Here is a 17,500-nt window from a genome sequence, read left to right as displayed (position 1 = left end):
TTCATTACCAGAAAAACGAAAACGTAACCCATTCTCTGCCACCAGTCGTTTTGAATACCAACTCGCTCTTTCCGTCCACTGAATTTGAAACACAGATCGCGTATACCCAACAATCTATCATTATCACAGAGAGATTCCCGAGGAATCGATGCCGAGGAGCACTTTTTCTCTCTCTTATCGTCGAATAAAGTGGCCAAAACGTGACTAAACTCATCCGGGATAAGCCTAATCTGTAGGAACTTGAGACCCAATCAGTCCTTATCGTACCAAGTAGATGAAAGTTTCCCCCAAGAGGTTGAATACCAGGGAGAAGGCGCTTGTTTGCCGTTTTAAGAAGCTGTTATTTGTTTTGATTTCTTTGTTAAATTTTTATGCTATTCAGTAAACACCGCGAATCGTTTTGTGACAATTAGATACACAATTTTCAAATGTACTTAAGTTGCATATCGTTTCCCCGTTACGGATATTTACAAAACTTGTTATATTAAAGAATACAATACAAAATCTCCAAACATTTTCATGGATTATAAAATAAAGGGGTAAATTAATAAATTTATTTGTTTATTTATCCTTTTTATTTTATCATTCATGAAGCGGTTTGGAAACTTTCTATATTATTGTTTTATATAATGAGATTTTGTAAATATTTGACGCGGACAACCAGAAGAAGATCTTTGTCAGCTAGTTTATCCATGCCGTGGAAATTGCCGGTAATAGAAGAAAGAGAGTCGTAACGGCTTGCCTCTACTCCTCGAGACGTTACGTACCGCTCCGAAGTTCGGACGAAATTGCCTTGTTTCTGCATACTTTATGTAGGACCCAGTGGTCAGAGAGGCAAGAATAATAGTGGAAAATACTATGCCAAATTTTTCTCTTTCAGAATCATGGAAGTAAGTTATTACTGCATATGAGGCATTACAGTAGTTAGAAGGACAGTTTGGGAGTGAGGGCCAGTGGGAATCGCAATAATAGACACTAGTTTGTTTTACTTGTGGAGTCTGTAAAATAGCAAGCACCAAGGTAACCCTTTACTCTTATGGTAATTACAATTGTCTCAGTGCACCACAAACGCTTTTATGAGTAAAAGAGCTCAAGATGTTTTGAGGTTTCTTTAGAATTCTCTGTGTAATTTGAAATGCAGCCAAGCATTGGTTCAGTTCAGGGGTTCAATTCCATATCTTGAGGACAGAAATAAGAATAATAGTTCTAAACCATTCATTATTTACATCATTTCCATTTTGTAGGGTGTATGAATTTATGTCTGTAACTGTAATAAAGCCCCCAATTTGCTTTCAGTCGCAAAATATATATTTACATAAATGTATATTTACATAAGGCAGTAATTTTCATTGAATTATATATATAAAAAAAACTTGACTGCATTCTATGGCAATATTTTTTATGCATGCGATTTTAATCTGACAGATCAAACGGCCGTGTTTACATTCAGCTTTTACTCTAGCACAGTGGCAGCCCCAGATGGTAATTATTCATTACTCTAAGTGCCTTATGCATAATAGAAAACTAATTAGATGGGCAATATGTTGGCCGGTACGCCCCTAGCCGAGTCGGCACCTCCTCCCCACCCACCCCCACCCCCCCAACCTCTCAGGGCAGACATACGGACGACCATTACCATAATCAAACTGCATTTTTCATTAGTTCGAAGCTAATGGTGTTGGTGTTTTGATAGAAAATCATTTCGAAATCGTCAAACAAGAATTTCATTAATGTGCCTAATTAGATTTATTGAATGCAAATTCCCATTATGTTGTTCAGGCATTTTCGGCTCCTCATAAAGGATCCCTCGGGGGGGCCAAAATGCTTCACGATTTGCATGTTATTTATTTAAAGCGGTGACACTGGTTCCGCCCAGAGAAAAAAATATTTCAAAGGTTGGTCTAGACTGTGGTGGCCTTATGCCAGTGCAGGCCTTTGTCGAAAGAGAAAGGATGGTTTATCAAAAATGGAAGTTACTGATGAAAAGGATATAAATTGAATAAATTAGGTATTCTTTGGAATATTTTGGTATTTGAGACTACTTTGTAAACTTGTGGGAATTCGTAAAAATTATTCTTTATATGATAGGTTCATTCATATTTTTACAAAAAATACATAAGCTTATTTGTGGGAAGAACACGGCAACTATCTTCATCAGGGATTCAACAAGATTTATTTTTTCGTTTTTCTTCTTCTTCTTCTTTCTTCTTCTTCTTCTTCTTCTTCTTCTTCTTCTTCTTCTTCTTCTTCTTCTTGTTATTATTATTATTATTATTATTATTATTATTATTATTATTATTATTATTATTATTATTATTGGGGTACAACTACAGGAACCGAATGAAATTTATATCTTATGCAAATACTAGTAACGTAATTTACTTGACATGCTGCCACAGGATTTTACCGAGACTAAAAAATATCCTGTACTCTTGCAGGGCGATTAGAAAATTCGGAATTGTTTGCGGATATTCTCGAAATAAGCCAATAATGAAAGTTGTCGCTCTGCTGTCAATCCTCATACAGATTAGGCAGTGGCCGCCGTGTGTATTTGGTCACGTGCCTCAGGGCGTGCAAAGGTGTCTGTAATTTCGATTCAAATGTTAACTACCTTATGAGTGTCGAAGCAGTTTATGCTTTTATCACGTCACCTGGTGACCTGAACTATATATCTATCTCTCTGTCTATATATATGCATATATATATATATATATATATATATATATATATATATATATATATATATATATATATATATATATATATATATATATATATATATATATATACATACATACATACATGCATACAGTTATATATGTATATATATACACATTCATACATACATGTTGAAATACTGGCTTTATTAATACCAACTCTGGTTCTGTTGATTTGCTTCACCTAATTGGGATAGACAATTTTTCAATTTATTTCATGTGTTTTACGAATGGTGAGCATTATGATCTCTCGTTAGCATTCAAGCATTTAATTCCATTTGTCAAACGAAATTGATAACATAATTTATCAATTACTTCATTGGTCGATAGATGTTGCTTCACAGACCCCACCCAACTCTGTCTGTCTCTGTTCATGTAATTTTTCTGAATACATTGTGAATGATTTTACGAGAACAGAAAAATATTCTCTGTATATTAAGCTTGCTGTCGGTAATCAGTTATAAAAGGAATATCCATACTTAATACCAGTTATTAATATAATACCTCTTACAGTGATTCGCATAAAAAGCATATCGGAGAAAGCTACGGGCAAAGATTATCTGGTATGCTTATTGGATTTCGTTAATCATCAAATCTGGAATGTTCTGAAACGCTGATATACCTGTCTTGTAGGGTGAATAATGAGAAATATATCCGTGTCCATTCTGCCCTAAAATGGAAAACTGCAGTATCTGCAAAATTTTCGAAATTGAGATATGCCACCTATTGGGCTAAAGAAACCTAATACACAGGTTACTGCAGTTTCAGAATGATTCTTCAGTGCTTTATTTAGGGGGTCCCATTTGCAGTATCTGCAAAGTCAGTAGTAAGGCAAGGGAAAACTGAAGTATCTACCATTTTTCTCAGTTTTGTATTTTTGCTGATACTGAAGGCTTCCATTTTAGGGCAGCATTATGGGCTATGAACAGACAACACAGTATTGAAATTCACCTGTAAAAATATGTTCAGTCATGCTTTTGACTTATATGATATTTTACTTCAGTATCCATTAACATGTTTTCGGTTACTTCAAGGCTGGTCTAATCTGTCGATCTAGACCTAGAATCGAGACAAAGGCTCGGTAATTACACTGAAATAAGCTTTTGCATAAGGAGGGGAATGTCACAGATTAAGAAACATTTATCGAACAATTGCAAATGAAAAGTGGCATAAAGTAAAGATAGTGTGTATGGAAAATAGCGAAAATCACTAACCTATGAGAAAAGCAGCCAGCAAGCGTATCCCTAATTCCAAGAAGCGTTGTCCGTCCATTGCTTCGAAGTCCAGGCCTTGTAGAGTCCCTTCGTCAGTGCATGATGGTAGGTCTCGTTTCCTCTCTTGCTCTCTCTGTCTCTATCTCTTTCTCCTCAATTTCAGCCCTTTCCGATTTCTGTTTTTCTTCCCGTGAGCTCGTACACTTTTCTCACTCACTCTTGTATTTTCCGGATCGTGAATATTTCGTTCATCATTTCATTCGATTGAAGACCTTTTCTCTTCTCCTCTCTCTCTCTCTCTCTCTCTCTCTCTCTCTCTCTCTCTCTCTCTCTCTCTCTCTCTCTCTCTCTGTTTTCTTGATGTCTGAATGATGTGCAGAGGAAATCAGGGAATTGCACAGCCTCCTGATCTGAGAAAGAAATAAATAATAGCATTAGCCACCAGTTGCTACTAATACCAAAAAAATGGGTTGGACTTCTTGTTCCTTTAATTATTTTTTTATTCACTAGAAGAAGAAATTGAGTGAATTATGAGGCGAGTCTAATATTGTTCATAGTTTAATTTATTTTTTTTTTTCATTTCTTGCTAGGTAAGAATTTTAAATACAATGTTTCATTTTAAACAATCTTCCTTTTAATATCAAACAGTTCGTTCTCTAAATAAAGCTAGTGTTTTGCAGAAGTTCTTTATTGTCATGTCTCACTGAAAAGGAAAATAACTCAAGCCATTTTAATTTAATACAGCAACCTCATTTAAGTGCTCAAATTAGAGAGAATTGGTTTGGGAAACACGGTTTCAATTCCGTCAGATTAACTAATGCTGCATGGAAAATTCCGAATCCGACGGAATAGATTAATGCCCAAATTTTTTATTCCAATAAATCCTTGCATCACCGTCTTAACTTGCAACACACTCGTCAAAAACTTTATATAATTCTTATATAATTCTCATTACAAATTCAATCTCCGACGTGGGAGGAACTCCTTCTTTTCCTGACGGGCGCAATTATTGGATGTGATTGAACTTCTGAGAGAAACACGGCATAAAATTATCAAGGTCCTCGGTGAATGCATTAGTCTCTCCCCGTTCCTGCCATTACAGATAGTCTCCAGCCGTGAGAATTACGCGTCTTGTAACATCTCAAAGGGAGGACGCGTCTTCCCCGAGCCTTCCCTGTCTTGAAACTCGGGGCGGAGACATGCATCGGCAAAGTAGCAATTGATCGCCGGAGCAGCAGTGGCTGTTGCGTTTCGATGCCTCACAGCAGAGGCACCTCTGTTGTAATCAAAGAAAAATAGAAAAAACAAATCTGTACAAAACACGTCGAATCAATAAATATTGCCTAAAACCACCCCAAAAAAAAAGTAAAAACAAAAACTCAATTACTACACGTTAGTAAAGAAGGGCTTATTTCGATCTAGTAAAAAATGTATCCGAACGTTTCAGCTGAAATGAATTCTCACCCTTCTTGGTGGTATGCTAAGGTAAGATCTGACCTTAGACATCTAACCAGAGGTGTTTGAAACCCACCTGTGGAGAGAAATTGCTTCATTCATTTCTTTTCGAATTTCGAAACATTTATTTGAATAAAACATTAAAAAATATAAAAAAATATAATTATAGAGAAAGTAAAACTTCATTGCACTCAACATATAGAGTTTATACTGACAAGGATTACGCTCTGAAATCATTCGAAGCTATTTTTGCTATTTCCATTTCCTTCATGACGAATGAGTCAAGTAATCTAGGTACTCTCAAAAGCAATTTATTCCTTTGTTGAACTAACACGGGCAGCTAATTTTCGCTAGTCATTTATGATTTGTTATTGAATATTGAAATAATATTTCCTTAGAATGATAAAGACGAGAAGATTACTTTTGATATACGAGACAACACTGTTCAGAAACACAAACGTTCTCTCTCTCTCTCTCTCTCTCTCTCTCTCTCTCTCTCTCTCTCTCTCTCTCTCTCTCTCTCTCTCTCTCTCTATATATATATATATATATATATATATATATATATATATATATATATATATATATATATATCCTCTTCTTAGCTTGTTCCATTATATATATATATATATATATATATATATATATATATATATATATATATATATATATATATTAGCACCTTAAAATGTTTGGAAAAATCCTCCTCTGTTTCATCTTCATATTTTATTCTGATGAACTGCTCATGAAATCTTAACACTGTGAACAAAAAAGAGATTGACAATCACCAAGGAAAAAAATAGCTTATGTTGACAAAATTTTGTGTGACCCTCCTCTCTTTAGAATTTTTTTTATAATGTTTTTGCCTGTATCTTGTGAAAATTCAGCGCGCTATTTTTTTATACTTAATGCAATAACGTTATATGAGTCTGTATCCGAATATTCCCACACAGGGACTTTGAAAATGTGACAGTGAAAAGAAAATACATAATCTGTATTACATAGAAAATGACGGAAATTCTTAGAATGTAAAAATTTTTACTGTACATATTTTGTATGCAACTATAATATCAGATATTATTTATTATTACACTTAAAAGGAACAGTTCATCAAAGGAATAGAAATCAGATTGAAAAATCTATCTTTTCATCTCGTAGGCCTACTTGGAGATCACCACTTGAACAGGTTTCTTTTTATAAAAGAGTCAATATATTCCCAATGAACTATATAGGACCCTGGCTTCTAATGAATGAATGATTTTAAGTTATCAGGCATCGTAACTTCTATATAAATATACTACATAGTGTAGTATATTTATATAATTAAAACTTGTAGGAAACAAAATTATATCTTATGTAAAACTCCAGCTTCTAAAATATATTTAAACTGAAATGGAAGTGGGGAGATGAGACAAGATAAGATTAATCATTTTGCTTGTTGAGGTCATAATACTAAGGCAGACATTAATTTAGTTCCTCATTGGGTGGGTGGGTACCGTTCTCAGCTAGTACTCTGCTGGCCCTCTGTTCGAATTTCCGACCGGCCAGTGACGAATTAGAGGAATTTATTTCTGGTGATAGTTTCTCGCTATAATGTGGAGCGGATTCCACAATAAACTGTAGGTCCCGTTGCTAGGTAACCAATTGGTTCTTAACCACGTAAAATAAGTCTAATCCTTTGGGCCAGCCCTAGGAGAGCTGTTAATCAGCTCAGTGGTCTGGTTAAACTAAGGTATACTGAACTTAACTTCGTCTCAACAAAATAAATGACCAACCTTCAACTTTCACTAATATGTATGACTATTCAATTGTTGGTGAAGTAGTACAGGAATAGCGATCTTTTTTGTATCACATACCTTAGGAAAAAATAAATGACTTCATCGACCGTGGGCCTCAGTAACAACGCAAAAAAAAAAAAAAGATAATATTGAGCCATCGACTGGCTATGCCCTCCCATCAATTTCAGATAATTGGAACGGAAATAATGGATTATAGTAAATAGCAACGGATCACTACCCTACTCACCCCCCACCCCCTTATACCTCTTCTAATCCCCCCACCCCCACCCACCTACCTTTTTCCCTTCCCCTTCCCTCACTCCAACAACCGCCCCGCCCCGCGCCCCCTTCTCTTGCCTCACGTTCGCAAGCTTTAGAACAATAGTGATTTGTTAAGAGGCCTTGCATAACCATCGCTTTGTAATTAATGACAGCGATGGGGCAGCCGGGCTTATCGATGTTTCAGGCGGCTGAGGCAGCATTTCTCAAACACCGAACGCCTAGCGCCATTTGTTAGCAATTACGATATGGCGCCAATATTGTGAGGCGCGGAGGGCGGGGTAATTCGAGGCATTGGCCCTCGCTGCTTCGTAGGATGGGATTAGTGTGTTCGTGGAAGGAAAGGTCATTTGCGTGCCTTTTAAGCTGAGGAAGTATATTATGATAGATGTATATTTTTGCTAATTAGCATTTAATAAGAAACAGTTTCCCGTGGAAGTTATTAACCGTTACTTTAGAAAAGGTTGAAGAGAAAGGAATGCTAAGAAGTTCACACTGTCTTCAAAAACTGCTGTGCAATGAAAATCCACAATTACAGTTTTTGCTGTATAATGAAAATCTACAATTACATAGATGAAGCTGTGTCGTGAAAAATGTTGTATAATAAAATCCACACTTATATAAATAAATTGCATTATTTATTTCAGATAAAAACAAATTCTTTCAAACGCCCGAACGGTGTTCCTTCTTAGTGTTTAACGTAAACACTGAGGAATGATATTGTTGAGTTCTCTCTCTCTCTCTCTCTCTCTCTCTCTCTCTCTCTCTCTCTCTCTCTCTCTCTCTCTCTCTCTCTCTCTCTCTCTCTCTCTCTCTGAAGTGATGCAGACCAGTATGAATTGATAAGTCTGAAAGTGGTTGAAGAAGGGATTGTGGAGGAAGCTCTCTCTCTCTCTCTCTCTCTCTCTCTCTCTCTCTCTCTCTCTCTCTCTCTCTCTCTCTCTCTCTGTCAAGTGATGCAGAACAGTAAGAATTGATAAGTCTGAAAGTGGTTGAAGAAGGGATTGTGGAGGAAGGTAAGTGTCGACAGACATGAGAAAACTAGAGTTTTTTTTATTTATTTTTTTTTTTTGCAAAGTGATTTAAGTGTAAAGTGGTGAGAACCAACCAGGGTTTGTTAGGCTTGTCTGAAGGAAGAGAAGGATTTAAAGGAATGAATGAAATGGATAATGATTCCTTTATATAAATGGAGGAGTTATTAGAATTTTGTGGGTATAATGTCTTGATTGTTAAAAGTATTTGGCAGCGAATTAATGAGGAAAAAATAAGATCGTCTTAAACAAACATGATATCATAAAGCTGTTAAAAAATAATATTTGCAAGCAAGAGCCTGTGCTGTCAAAAGGCCATTCCCGCTCCCTTTCTGTCTGTATGTTTATTATAAGACAGCTAAACATTCATAGAAATATCATCGACTAAAGAGGAAAAATTACAAGGAGAAAATATATAAAATATAAAATTTGACGTTGTTAGTACGAAATTTTTTGACATTGTAAGTACGAAGTTTTTTGACATTGTTTGATCACTAAAGTTACCTGTTCATGAAGGAATTAGTGTTCATTTCCATGTTTCCATATATCCATATGATTACACACACAGGAGTTAAAACATTCATTATTGGGGGTGTTTTCATTTTCAAAAGAGGGCATTTAAAATCTACTTTGGTGCTGCCGGACAAAATTCTATTGCAAGAATGGTTCAAGGTTATGAAATCCAGGGTTCATAGTTGAGGCTCTTGAAACGCTTTCAGAAAAGACAACAACGCTTTTCTTTGGTGTTACTTAAACAAATATAAACCTGGAGGACAAACTGCATTTTACCGGCAACGCAGTAATCTCTCGCATGGAAAATCAAATGAAAATAAAGAAGCCAAAAATTATGCGTCATTCGGAAGTTGTTCATTGCCCTCGTCTGCTTCGTATATTCGTGACTGTCATCAAGAATTTGTGGTCGTGTCTTCAGGAATCCTCTGCAGTGTTTCAGGAAGTCTTTTGAAGAGTTCCACCGTTTTTTTACGATCGCCCCACATCTTCTGTATATGAGAGTGACTAATACCACTCGCTTTTGGGGGGGGGGAAGGGACCTTCTCCGAAAAGCTTTTAGTGTCCGGGGAATACCGAATGGAATATATATTCCGAAACTTTTGCTCCCCGACAGATTGCAGGGTTGAACTACTTGGGAGGGCCATCAGCCCGCCGTCTGTCTGACTCGACAGAAACGGAACCAAATGCCGCTTTACTCTAATGGAGAGTTAGATTATGAGATCCCCCCTCTCGTCTCTATCTCTATATCCCCTCTCTCTCTCTCTCTCTCTCTCTCTCTCTCTCTCTCTCTCTCTCTCTCTCTCTCTCTCTCTCTCCTCTTCTTCTCTTCTTCCTTTCTCTCTTTTTAGGACCATTTCGGCTTGTATAATTTGTACAGATTCCCAGACGCTTGTCTCCTAAATAGGAAGTCATTCGTCATAATTATGCAGAGGGAGACAGAGTTGCTTGTAACGACTCTCTCTCTCTCTCTCTCTCTCTCTCTCTCTCTCTCTCTCTCTCTCTCTCTCTCTCTCTCTCCACTGAGATCTTGATTCTTTTGGCGGGGGTCTTTTAAAGTACTGATGACCCGAATCTAAAATGATTGCTTTGTTTGTTCCTGTGAAAGAAACATTCATTGCTTGGATATTTGACTGCATCTACTAGTGTCAGTCGTTAGGTAAGTCTTTTGTTTTTAAATAGGTCCTTTCTCTAGATATTTGGGTGTATTTGCCTTTTTCGAAACTCCTTTGCACTTTTTTACTGCAGCAGTTTGCAGAAGCAAGGAATTATCAGTTATATGTTTTTAGCTTATGAATGGATTTATAGAAAATATGCGGCAGAATAATGAATGGGCCACCACAGGTGTAAGTGTCCGTAATGACACACACACTCACACACATATATATTTGTGTATGCATATACTGTTATATGTATATATTTATATATGTCTGTATGTGTATATATGTAATTATATATATACGTTATATATATATATCTATCTCTATCTCTCTCTATGTGTATCTCATATACTGTATGTATGAATATATTTATGTATGTCTGTATGTGTGCATATATATAATATATTTCGGTATATACGTTATATATATATATATATATCTCTCTCACACACTCTATTATATCTATATATATATATATATATATATATATATATATGTATATATAATATATATATATATATATATATATATATATATATATATATATATATATATATATATATATAGCACCCACTTTACGAAACAAAACCAGTAAGCCTTTTATGTGAAGAAGGAATCCAAAGGCGTTCCTCCACCAGGCTCACGCGAATAACTTCGCCGCCTTGACGTGGTAAACTCATTTATTGCCACATACGTGTACACGAACTTTACGAAGTGTTTTAATTGCGTAAGTTACAACGCGATTACCCCGGCTGGATAATGTACCACATCCAAATCGGCAATTCCCTGCCGCGAAGTTTGCTCCCGTCGGCTTCATTAATAACTAATTAAAGAGTCTCAGGTCTGCGTTGGGGGTCTAGCCGCACGAAATTGCTCCTAGAGGTAAAGAATGGGGCTTCTGGGTGAACTCTTCCTAGATTTTTTGTTGCCTTTTGACTGTGGAGTCTGTGTCGCGACAGGTTTCTGCAAGGGCATTTCCTTGCTGGGGACGCTGTTTGAAATTATTCTTTGCCTGGTATTTATATGTTTGTTTTTAGTTTTCTGTAAAAGAAAACGATTGTGTGGGCTTTGTCTGTCCGTCCGCACTTTTTCTGTCCGCCCTCAGGTCTTAAAAACTACAGAGGCTAGAGGGCTGCAACTTGGTATCTTGACCATCCACCCTCCAGTCATCAAATATACCAAATTGCAGCCCTCTAGCCTCAGTAGTTTTTATATTATTTATGGTTAAGTTTAGCCATGATAGTGCGTCTTGCAAGGCCACCACCGAGCCATGGCTGAAAGTTTCATAAAGCACTATACGCTGTACAGAAAACTCGATTTCGCCGAATAAACTTGGGCGCATTTTTTACCTGTTTTTTATTTGATATTGTTTTTTTGTAGTTTTCTTTCATAAGAAGGGGGTTAATATGTTTTGTCATCGTGTTATATGTAATATATGGGTGTGTGTTTTCTTTGGCTAAGTTAATCATCTAATCATATGGGTGTGTGTGTTTTTTTTTTTTTTTGGCTATGTTAATCATCTATTTATTTCAGATACTCTTACAGACTCGGTTTTCAGACAATTATTCCGAAGGTTACCGAAAGTTCTTATTTGGCCCAGCGTTCGATTCTCCGACCGGCCAGTGAAGAATTAGAGGAATTTATTTCTGGTGATAGAAATTCATTTCTCGCCACAATGTGGTTCGGATTCCACAATAAGCTGTATGTCCCGTTGCTAGGTAACCAATTGGTTCTTAGCCACGTAAAATAAGTCTAATCCTTCGGGCCAGCCCTAGGAGAGCTGTTAATCAGCTCAGTGGTCTGGTTAAACTAAGGTATACTTATAATAAGAATACTTAAGAGAAGGGAGTAGATAATTCTTTAAGATGTTTGGTAGAGCTGACAAGGAGAAGAAAATTTTTCTCAAGACAGCCTCTTCTCTCCAGTTAATAAAATCAGTATTTTTCTTAATAATTGATTTTAATGTCTTCGGTCATATTATGTTATTTCTTTTCATTTTCATGCAGATATTTGAAAGGCCAGTCAACTCCGCAGAAGCGCCCAAAAATAAACAAGAAAATAGTAAATTTTACCGTATCTTTGGTAATCATTATGTACACACTGTGGTGATTCCTGCCAGTAAATATATTGGAAATTAAGTAGAACTTTCGGTCTAATGTGTAGAAAAGTAAATCAAAATGATACTTCCACCATAAAGAAAAAAAAATTGCCCTGTCAATGCCATTAGTATCGCTGAAAACTATTGATGGATATCTCACATTCCCTCCTATCCTTACTGCGTTTTACACTTCCAACCTCACAATTCCCCCTCTCCCCGCCCCCCCGGGTGGGGGGGGGGGGGCTCGGGGGGAGCCACCACCTGGCGCTCCCAGAAGCACAAACCCATGCTACTCTTGGGGAGGTTCTAGGACCCTCTGCCCATCCGCCTCCCCAAGTGGAGGATGACCACCGTCCCACCGACCCAGCCACCAATGAATTAAAAGAACGCGAATATGGTAATCAGGTCGTATCTTTTTTTCGCCGGTTTGTTTTTAAGTTTCAGAATCGTTTCCGCGGGGGCGATCCCCATCAAAAATCATTCCGGTCCCCGGGAGCTGATGAATGACAACGGAGAACAAAAGCCCGACTTTGCATCTCGATCGGACTTTGCACCGGCGGCCTATTCACTCCCTCCATCGGGAAATGCATAATGAAACACCCATGCCCACAGCCACTTACTTGCTCTATGACAGTCTGCACTCACGAAGCAGAGCATGTTTCACAGCCTCTCTCTCTCTCTCTCTCTCTCTCTCTCTCTCTCTCTCTCTCTCTCTCCCTTCCTCCTCTTCCTCCTTCCTCCTCCCCTTACCTATCCCACCCATCCCAAAACTTTTTTTTTTTTTTTTTTTTTGACACGATGGATAGCCAACCTAACTCTTTCAGGTGTGACATGGTGGGTGAATTTTTGTATATGCATACGTTTGTGCATGCTTCATTAATTCTGCAGTTACAGTATGTGCATCTAACACCTCGATCTTTTGTCCCTATCGTTAACTTTTCAAGTGATCTATGTAGGAAACCTTTTGAAACCGTAAATTCAAATATGCAGAGTAATAACACACATTAAGCATTCACCAAAGATTGCTCTACCTGGTAACTGGAAAAAAGTGATATTAAAACACAAGACAGATAGATAGCGTTCGCTACATTCTCAGTATTGAGTGTAATTTTTTTATACCACACTGAAACCACTTAATAAGTGAAAAGTCTTCTAAGGTAAACAATATCTGTAGAACTATTCTATGTCTTATTTACTGAAAACTTTGTAGTTTTCAATGGTGCAAAATCTAGGAACAAGTCAAGAATACATGCTCCATCTCACAATCCCGTAACTGAATAAAAAAAAGGAGCTTATTTACATAAACTTAAACATCTTTATCAGAGTAGTGTGCATGAATGAAATCTCCCTTCTCCTTCTACCCAATACCCACGTCAAGTGTTTTGACCAGTGGCCGAGAACGCAAGGACCATTTTTCTTAGCAAACTATGACGCACAGTGGAATCCAAATGGCTTTGCGAATAATTGAAGGGAACTGCCATTTGCAGACTGCAAAACTGCAATAAAGCTGATGAAACGCCCATGCCACTGACGCAAGTTGTTTATTTTGAACTCCACTTTGGGATAACTGGTTATCATAGGATTTGGTCCGTAGATTTATTTCTGTAATCGCCTAAGATTTTAGTTTTAACTAAAAAAAAAAAAAAGATTCGTCGACGTAGGATACAGAAGAGTTTTTGTACTGGATTTTGCAGAGGCCGAATAATCACACAAAAATTGCTATTTAAGAAACAAATATTTGCACATGCAATCCGGAGAACAAGTAAAAATGTGAGGCAAATGTGCACCATGTTTCCAAGTATCATTGAAGTTCTCACACTACATTATTATAGCAAATAGCTTAGCCACAGATATATTACTTGCCTGAACCTAAATGCTCTGATTTTGTAACCGTCAGTCAACTGCGTCACTGTCTCAATAAGAACTCCTTCATAATGCAGTTGAAGGAATACCATGCAGTGTTTGCTGTTGGACTTTTAATTTTTATGAAGCTTATGCCACATTATGATTATTTTATCTGGCGTCATATTGAGTTCAAGTAGAATGTCATTACATGTATGCTATCTGCTGTATGTACAGTTACTCTCATTTAATTTTTACCAATGTACTCCGTTGATATCATGATTTTTTTCATAAGCTTGGCTGCCTTGGTAAAATGTTTCAGTGTTTTGCTCATTATACCTAATATTTTTTGTAAATGGCAGCCTTAATAAGACTGTCCCTTGTAACCCAGGATATAATTTTATGTTTTAAATAAAATTGGAGTTTGGGATCCAAAAATGATTTATCATTTCTCATTAATGGAAGCCCCGGTAAATTCTACTCTGGTAATTAACCAAAAAAAAACTATATATGGTACCGTTACTTTCCAGGAACCAAGAGGAAATGGTAATTAACGTTCGACTTTCACATTTTGTAATCGCAAAATTTACAAGTTTCATGGAACACAAGTGGGAATATAATCATCATTTAAAAGAGAAAAAGGATTTTACTTTTCGTAAATTTAAGTAATGCACTGTTTAAAACTCTAGAGAATTGCCCGACTATGTTTAAGATTGTTTTGAAAAAGTTGTAGTGTTAAGCTCAATTCGACATGAATAATCAAACGGGCGTAAGAGTTTTCATTTCCTCTCTGAAACTCTTTTGACCAAAACAGATTTTGTTTTTCAAAGATCCTTCATAACATATTCTTCGAGAGATTTTAAACTCTCGGAAATGGAATAGGTTTTTTCTTGGTAGACTAGGCATCGAGGCGCCTTTCAGACCGAAAATTTTTATGGCTCTTTAGACTAAGATCTTAAATGAGATCTCTCACGGGGAAAGGCCTGCACTCTCTCTCTCTCTCTCTCTCTCTCTCTCTCTCTCTCTCTCTCTCTCTCTCTCTCTCTCTCTCTCTCTCTCCTTTCCCTGATAAAATTCCAGAGGACTTCGGAGACTACTTCGAACAACATTGTATTAATGATCACACTGTTTCTCTCTCTCTCTCTCTTTGTATGTGTATATATATACATATATGTATATATATCACATATATCTTATATAATATATGTGTATATATATATATATATATATATATATATATATAAAATATCTATATATATATATATATATATATATATATATATATATATATATATATATATATATATATATATATATATATATATATTATATATATATATATATATTATTATTATTATCCAGTTTCTATTTAGGAAGGGGCCATGGGAATCAAGTCTCCAGCCAGTGCATTAAGGGCGGTGCAAGTAAAATCAAGATTAAGACATTTGTAAAAACAAATTTCATTTAAAAGAATTTATAGCGTTCAGGTATTTGAAAGATTAAGGCGTTCCTCTGTTCTTCGTCTACTTTGCTGATATCGCTAATCTGCTCGATCTTATCTTCTAACGTAATACAGTATCCAAGACTCTAACAATTTTATAAAGTACTACGAGTATATTATGACGATAAGAGCGTGAAAGTTTCTTACAAAGTTTTCATGTCCTCAGAGAAAGCTTGATTTATGTAGTTATGAAACCTAGCTGGTCCTCTGGTGTGGTCACTAGTGTCGTGACATGCCGATCAGACATCACGATGAAAAATCACTAGCTCTGGATCATGATCAGTTACTGCTGCAGTGTGGGATCTGCTGCGGTGCGTGGGAGGTTGAAACCAACATTCTTTGGGAGCTTGAATTTCAGATCAGTGGCCCCTTTGGTGTGCTTGTTCCATGTGAATAGGTTTCATCTCCCGAATTAATAATAATACTAATAGTTGACTGGAATCATTTAGTAATTATTTACCTGGACAGTAGTGTAGGAACTTGTGGTTCCTCCGACGAAAAATTCTCTTATCATTCAGAATTGTTTTATGATAAACTTGAAGAAAGTAAATATTAACTATAAAGCTAACAATTAATGCACATTATTAATAATACAATATTTCAATCCAAATGAAATCTGTGCCACTCAGTAAATCTCGCTCAGAACAAATTACTTCCAGATATGAGTTAAAACGCTGAAACAAGGCTCCAGAATTGGCCCGGCAAGTACACACGCGAAATAAATGCATAAATAAATACAAAAGAGGCTTCTAAAATCCAGAAACTCTTAGCCTTGGGGCCGGCCAGACTGGTTCGTTTTAGCTATTTCACGGCCGTTTGGTTAGCTGTAATAATTTGTCCCGGGGCGACCGGAGATTCTATCTTTCCCTGGATAATTTCCGAAACGGTTTCGAGTGTACTTTTAAATTACCCGTTTTTGTAGAATATTTGTTACTTAGCACACCGCAAAGAAAATGTCATTTTATTGCAAAGACAATAGATGGATTTTCGGCGAGTTAATCTAGCGTTCGACATTTTTGGTTTTCTGTAAAAGAAAATTATTGTGGCGGATTTGTCTGTCCGTCCGCACTTTATTCTGTCCGCACTTTTTTCTGTCCGCACTTTTTTCTGTCCGCACTTTTTCTGTCCGCCCTCAGATCTTGAAAACTACTGAGGTAGTGGGCTGAAATTTGGCAAGTTAATCAGCCACCTTCCAATCATAAAACATACCAAATTGTAGCCTTCTAGCCTCAGTAGTTTTTTTTTTTTATTGAAGGTTAAAAGTTAGCCATGATCGTGCGTCTGGCAAGCGCTATCAGACAGGTCACCACCAGGCCGTGGTTAAAGCGTCATGGGCCGCGGCTCATGCAGCATTATACGCTGTACATAAAACTCGATTGCATTTTTCACCTGTTTTTTGCCGTTCTCAGGTTAAAATTAAAGTTCAAAGAGTAATTAAATCAGGGGGAAATTATGGTAATAACTAATTTGCATATGTTCAAGATTCTTTTACATATCTCGGTCCGAAGATGAAAAAAAGTACCGTCATGCAGTGGGCATTTTTTTTTTTATAGCGTTTTGATGTGAATCAGAATTTGAAAATATTGCGTGACCAGAGTTTTGCTTTACCTTAAACTTTGGTCTTTATTGGAGTTAATACACGGAGGACACTTTAACTGAGCCATAGCATTTTCTAGGAAACGCTGCCCGAAGGTTTTTTTTTTACAATGGCCAAAATAATTGCTTCAGAGCAATTATCACGCACGAGACTCCATATCTATTGTGAAATTGTGTTTATAATTTTTAGACGTAGTTGCTATTCAGTGATGTTTATGGTTTCATTTATAGTAGTCGTGAAAACGTAAGATCTACATATGTGGTGTCTCATCATTTACAACATTTCCTGTTTGAACAATACGTCGGTGTGTAGCAGGTA

General features: G+C 36.6%; 1 protein-coding gene across 1 annotated transcript in view; it reads right to left on the bottom strand.

Annotated features, from left to right (window-relative positions):
* LOC136850833 (uncharacterized) overlaps positions 1-17,500 on the bottom strand; it is a 141,048-nt gene that overhangs the window by 50,661 nt on the left and 72,887 nt on the right. The window contains exon 2 of the mRNA XM_067124855.1: positions 3,932-4,341. Within this exon, the coding sequence (XP_066980956.1) occupies positions 3,932-3,989 (58 nt within the window). The 5' untranslated portion in view covers positions 3,990-4,341. The remainder of the gene's footprint in view (positions 1-3,931; positions 4,342-17,500) is intronic.

Source organism: Macrobrachium rosenbergii, chromosome 22 (genome assembly GCF_040412425.1).
Source record: "Macrobrachium rosenbergii isolate ZJJX-2024 chromosome 22, ASM4041242v1, whole genome shotgun sequence".
In the NCBI taxonomy this organism is placed as follows: domain Eukaryota; kingdom Metazoa; phylum Arthropoda; class Malacostraca; order Decapoda; family Palaemonidae; genus Macrobrachium; species Macrobrachium rosenbergii.
This window is presented reverse-complemented; position numbering and strand designations above follow the sequence as displayed.